Source organism: Telmatherina bonti, assembly GCF_933228915.1.
Source record: "Telmatherina bonti genome assembly, chromosome: 11".
Lineage (NCBI taxonomy): Eukaryota > Metazoa > Chordata > Actinopteri > Atheriniformes > Telmatherinidae > Telmatherina > Telmatherina bonti.
In genome coordinates, this window is record NC_136629.1 from 29,135,316 (window position 1) to 29,141,315 (window position 6,000).

At 38.6% G+C, this 6,000-nt stretch overlaps 1 protein-coding gene across 3 annotated transcripts in view; it reads left to right on the plus strand.

Annotated features, from left to right (window-relative positions):
- Nucleotides 1-6,000, plus strand: part of sh3pxd2ab (SH3 and PX domains 2Ab) — a 35,933-nt gene that overhangs the window by 24,722 nt on the left and 5,211 nt on the right. For 2 of the 3 annotated variants that reach the window (XM_079249227.1, XM_079249226.1), the window contains 2 exons: nucleotides 1,982-2,095; nucleotides 4,628-4,711. In XM_079249227.1, the coding sequence (XP_079105353.1) occupies nucleotides 1,982-2,095; nucleotides 4,628-4,711 (198 nt within the window). The remainder of the gene's footprint in view (nucleotides 1-1,981; nucleotides 2,096-4,627; nucleotides 4,712-6,000) is intronic. The other variant, XM_079249228.1, reaches the window with a different exon arrangement.

Below are 6,000 nucleotides of genomic sequence, written 5' to 3' on the forward strand. Positions count from 1 at the left end.
CCTCATGAGTACTCTTCTTCATTGAAGTGTGTACCTGTATAATCATGATGCATGACTATGACACATGGAATTAGCATACAGTGATATTTATCCTTTTCCATATTACCATAATATATATATATATATATATATATATATATATATATATATATATATATATATATATATATATATTTATTTCTTTGTACTTATATTCTGCAACCATGCTGCTTCATAATGCACTCTTTTCAGGGAAAAGTTTGGAAAATGAGGTTTGGACCAGCTGTGAAAGTGTCATGGAACAATCCTGTCCTCTTTATGGGTCGTCCACACAGCTGTCTGCCATATTGTACTCCTGTTACCACAACAAATACTGTGTGTGTAGCATATGACATATGGGACAGTCTTTCTGCCAGCTATTTCTCTGAGGTCTCTTACAAAGAGACACTTTATGTTGATGCAGATGGTGAGGTGTCACTATTAGGCGTTTTTGCAAGCCACATCATCACACATGTATACTTTAACATGTGGCTACACAAAGCAGAAAGGAGGATGAACAAAAGAAAAAAAACAAAACTTTTTTTAATGGGAGTCTGTAAAGTAGTGGTTAACTGTGCGGCAGCTATCTTTCTTTGACAAATCTAATCCTGCATTCAGTCAAAAATTGGAATGTCCCGTCTCTGAGACAAGTAAAAAAAAATCAAGTGAAAAGAAACCTTTTCCACATATCTAGTTTTTGCAGTTATCATATTTTCCAAATAAAGCAGATTTCGCTGCATTTTTATTGATTTTTTTTTAGCTCAAAACACATGTGGTGACATACTTTTTAAATCTTTTGAGCCTTTTTGTTTTCTTATTTTAGTATAACATATGTCTGTTGGCAAGCCTTTGTTGTTCATAGAGATGCATCACAGAAAAAATGAAGACAGACACGGCTTTTCTCCATCTGGTGTATTGACAGTTTTTTGGTCCAGCTTTACATTTAAGGTAAAAACTGAACAAAGTATCAGATGATATGACGATAATATCTATCTACTATTCTTCTATTTATTCCCATGCTACATCCTTTTTGTAGGAGGCAAACAAACACGTTGCCTGCTGACACAATCCAACTATATTACTTTTTACTGGAATCTCATTCATTTTGTTTCTGAAGGTTTAGCTCCAACAACTCCATTTAGTTATTTCCACATTGCTGTCATTGTGCTAGTGATGAACACACTTATTCATGTTGCATTCCTATTTTTCATTGCTGGACTTTGGCTGTGGCCAAATACCATTCACAGATGGTTGTCTAATATTTCTGGATAAGCTGTTTTTCTACACAGCCGCAATGTTCTTTGATTTTTTTTTTTTTTTCCTCATGCCATGTGGCACCACTATTTTAGAGCCAAGACTAAAGACACTGCCATTTTTGTCATCATTCATGTAGCTGAGGCTGCCATAAATTGTGCTGAAATCTACTTGCTTTTAGTCAATAACCCTGAGAGAGAATACTTGATTAGCACACATGTGGACTCACTTACTCAACCTTTCTCTTGATTTGGTTCTGATTTTGAAGTGAAACATCAATATGGTTCCCTCTGCAGCTGGCATTTTGCTACAAAGATGTCAGAAGAAAGCTGTCATATCCAGAGAGACCAGGTCAGAGCAGCAAAATGGAAATATTGGCCCGTAGAGGCACTTCAGGAGTGTCCTGTCTGCTAAAATTCGTGACAGATCTGATGAAAAGCAGGTTTGAACAAGACGTCATGATGAATTCCTTCTGATGCTGTTGGCCCTGAGAATGGTTACACACTGTTGGCAACACCAGCAAATTCCTCATGTTTATGCTCATTAGGGGTTCATCTCATTGATATGAAATGTTTCTGTCAAAGAACCGTTGGTGACTAAAGCAAAGATGAAGTTGTTTAAAAGAGTATAAGGTCTATGGTCATCGGACTCTAACCCCAGATCACATTTCTTTTTATTTTTAACCTAAATTTCCTGCATATTTCCACAGGATGGTGGTTTGTCAGCACAGCAGAGGAGCAGGGTTGGGTTCCTGCTACCTATCTCAACTCCCACAGCGGCACACGGGATGACTTGGAGCTCGGTGCCTCTAAAGCAGGGGAAGGTAAGTCTCTTCAGACTCTCCTGTCTTCACCCAGCTACACACCTACGCACCCAAAAACATTACCACACATACTCTGATATGTACTGCCTGTGCCTTCAGCGTAAGTCTTTGATCTGTGACAAAGTGGGAAAAACTCAGCCCTGCCTCACCACAGCCGGCCTACACTGACAGCTGAGTCCCAGCCACTGGGAACACCTCTTTCTGCCTGCCTGCCATTATAAGTACATTTAAACAGAGTGTAGATTCAGACCTGAGTAAACAGCAAGGAGTGCCAGGAGAGACCAAACCACAGTGTCCAAAATGATGTGCTGTACAGTAATGCTGTGTACAGGAACGATACAGTGTAGTATTAAGTGACCACCGTGGAGTGAGCTCATGAAAGAGGCATGTGTTTCCATCTCAGCAGTAGTGAATGAAACAGAATCATTCATGCTTTTTAAATTACAGCTATCATTAAAAAAAAAAAAAAAAAAAAAAGCAAGTTCTGACAAGACTTATACACTTTCACGCAACGGTTGCATATAAATGCAGATTAATGCTGAATGTTGATGTAAAGCTTTGTGAGCTGACCAGAGTCAGAAAGTAATCTAAAAGTCTGATAAAAAAAAAACAAAAAAAACACACAACTATTTGGTGTTTGGTTTGCCAGAATATAAAGCTGTCACATAAAGCTGAAGGCAGCATGCAATCATCTAGATAACTATGTCAGATGCAGTTACAAGGCCTTCAGTGCATCTTATCTCATTCTTAATATTAGGGGGGGGGGAATGTAATCTAAAAGCAATAATGCAGGTTCAGGCTGAACATTTTGACAGGTAGTTCCATATGTTCATTTAGATTTAATCAACACTGTGTTTGAGAAAGCCCAGTGAACAAGAGACAGGAAGAAATCAAGAGTTCAGTCTTACACTTCCAAACACATTCAAGACTTTCTGTTTATGTTGTCAAACATCTTTTCTGTATAAATATTGCTTTAACAATGGATCCCTGTTGTCCTTATATGTCTTATGACTGAAGGATGGGAGAGTGGATAGTATAAAGAGTTTATTGAAAAGCCAAATTTTCACTTTTTGGGCTGACTTTGTAAAATTTGATCAACAAAATATGTAAAGTTTACATACCAAGACTATTTACTTATTTTCCCCGATGAAGCAGTTTGTTAGTTGAGGTAACTACACGAGGGCTTCGAGTGTAATTCAGTTTAATTAGTGTTTATGTGTCTAGTCAGTCATGGGAATGGCATGAATCTCATAAGGCATCTCTTTGTCATGTCTTCAGCAAGCTGTGCTACTGCAGCTAAAAGAAACAAACAAACAAAAAACAGATCTGGATTAGAAGATTTTGCTGTTTATTTGAATAACTAAAAGAAAATGGAGACATGTAGGAAAGTGTGGCAGTTTGTCCTCCTATATATTTGAGTCATATTTAAAATACATTTATAGACATACTTTGAAAAATGCTTGTTCCCCTCTGAACATGGACATGTGTAAGTATGACACTCGAGTGGTTGATCATATAAGCCTCATGTGAAGACTGAAAAAAGGAAAGAAGGAACTAGTTATTCCCAAAAAATCTGCCTGCTTGATACTCTAAATGCCTCAAATTTGGGTTGTTTAACAGTAAAAAAATAAGTCCGTAAAAGGAATACCACCTTAAGGGGGTTTATGTGCCAAACTATTTCTGTCCTATGACCAGTTGCCAGGCAACAAGTCATTACTAGTGGAAGAAAACCCCAGAAAACAAACAACCACAAAACACAGATTTTATGTTTATATTCATTTGTTTTTGTGAAATTTAGCAAGTAGAATGTGTTAGGTCAAACAGCGATTCCTTTCTTATTTTTAGAAAACCAGTTGTTTTATTTGTAACATTTGTTTTAAGATCTTCTCTCACAAATAGCTTAATCATATAAATGCCCTAGGGTTCACAACAGCTGCATATGAAGTGACGTTCTATTAATCACGAATACAACTTGATAGATTTGTCCATTTTAATCGGTTTCAAATTCTGTGTATTATTTCTGTCATTGAAAACAAAGAAGCACATTTACTGATGAGGAAGATCATCAACCAGGTGGCAAGATCTCCTAGGTGGTAGAAGTTTTTGTTTCATCCATTTTGTGGAAACACGGGCCCTGTTGAGGTGCGCGGCTCTGACAGGTGGTTCTCTCCGTTGCTGTGTTAATTAGATTGCATTCCTTCCCAGAAATGTGTGCCCCAGATGCTCAAGCACAACAGGATGAGAAAGCCCTACTAACAACATCCTAATTACAAGCCACAGAGAAGCTGTCTTGGTTTAACACTTCCTCAGTAACCTCCATCCATCCCCTCTAACTGTCCACTGTGTTTTGTTCTGTGGTTTTGTTTTTATGTCCTCCATGTAGCTAATAATGGGACTCCTTTGGTTGGATCCATGTCATTTGTGTACTGTGTGTTTGTGTAACATTTATGTTTGTTCTTAATTTCTCCATGTTTGTTTGTTGTCATCTGGTCTCCATGTGTGTGTGTGTGTGTGTGTGTGTGTGTGTGTCAGTTACTAAGCGACATAAGGCTCATCTGAAGAGGCTGGACCGGAGATGGACGCTGGGGGGTGTCATCAGCCGGCAGCAGAGCCGAGGTGAACTGAGATAAATGATGCATCACCTCTCTCCCTTCCTCACCCTCTTTCTGTGTGTTATTTTTCACATCACACTGTCTTATTTATTGTCGCTTATCTCATGACTCGACTTGTCCCTCTCCACATGCACATATTTGTACCGTCTTGCATCCCGTGTTGACTTCCAGCAAACTCATTTATCATGAGCCACAGTCAACAACAACTAACCACTAACTGATGTTAATAAGAAATAAGCCTGGAAAGCAGGAGTGAATTCAGCAACTTTACGTACAGCAATTATTGACATTAAGCTCAAATTATGCTACAGAATTGCTCCATGTAAGCACTTTCATTTTAGGCTCCAAGTTGTAGGCTCCAAGCCAAAACCAGGATTCTTAGAATCACGGAAAAAAGAAAAGAAAAGAAAATCCCTCCCCATTCATCTGAAAGAAGTTGTGTAATAGACTTTGGAATGCCTTAGGCTGCATTTTAGAGCTATATTTTATGTTTTATGAGGAAATGAAGCGTGTATGTAGATTTCTAATGAGTGTATGTTCTAGCAGAAACAGATATTTTTTCTGCTGTGGTGCAGATAGCAACCGGTGTGAACTGATAAACGAAAAACCTTACTAATGTCTCACTCAGTTCGCAAGAAATTCACATTATTATGCACAAACCTGTGCATGTTTTCCTTATGAGGGCCAGAGTTTCTTTTTTTTTTTGTTTTTTTGATAGGAGATGTATTTGGATTACTGACAGAGGAGTGAGGACAGGCCAAAGTTTGCTCTTGGCAGTGCAAGCTTCACTCTGGGGTGCACACACAGTTGTTTCCACCTGATGACTGAATCTCTGCTTTGAGTTCAGAAAAAAAAGAAGGAAAAAAAACAGCTTGCTGACTCCACATGGATAATTTACAATCCTGATGCAGGTGATGCATGTTGTGGTTAACATGACATCTGATGCAGAATTTCCCTTCATCGCTCTGCTGGATGTTGTTCGAAACGGTTGGTTGGAAGAAAACGATCTACCAGCCTTAACACAAAGAGGTTGAAAGAGCCATGAAAAAGGAATTGTTATGCAAGGAAAGCAGCTTGCCATTTTAGTTCCTGCACAACCTTGAAAATAAGTGGAGAAAAGTAAAATGGAACATGCTGTTGCAGTGCTGCCACTGAACAGCACTTTTTGTCTGCACACCTCCTTTTTGAATACACATGAACTCTCCATGTTTAGGAATTGCCATAATGACAGGAAACAGTGATTCTGCCCTGCCCCTTGGCCTCATGAGAATTCCTACATCAGCATGATGCTTC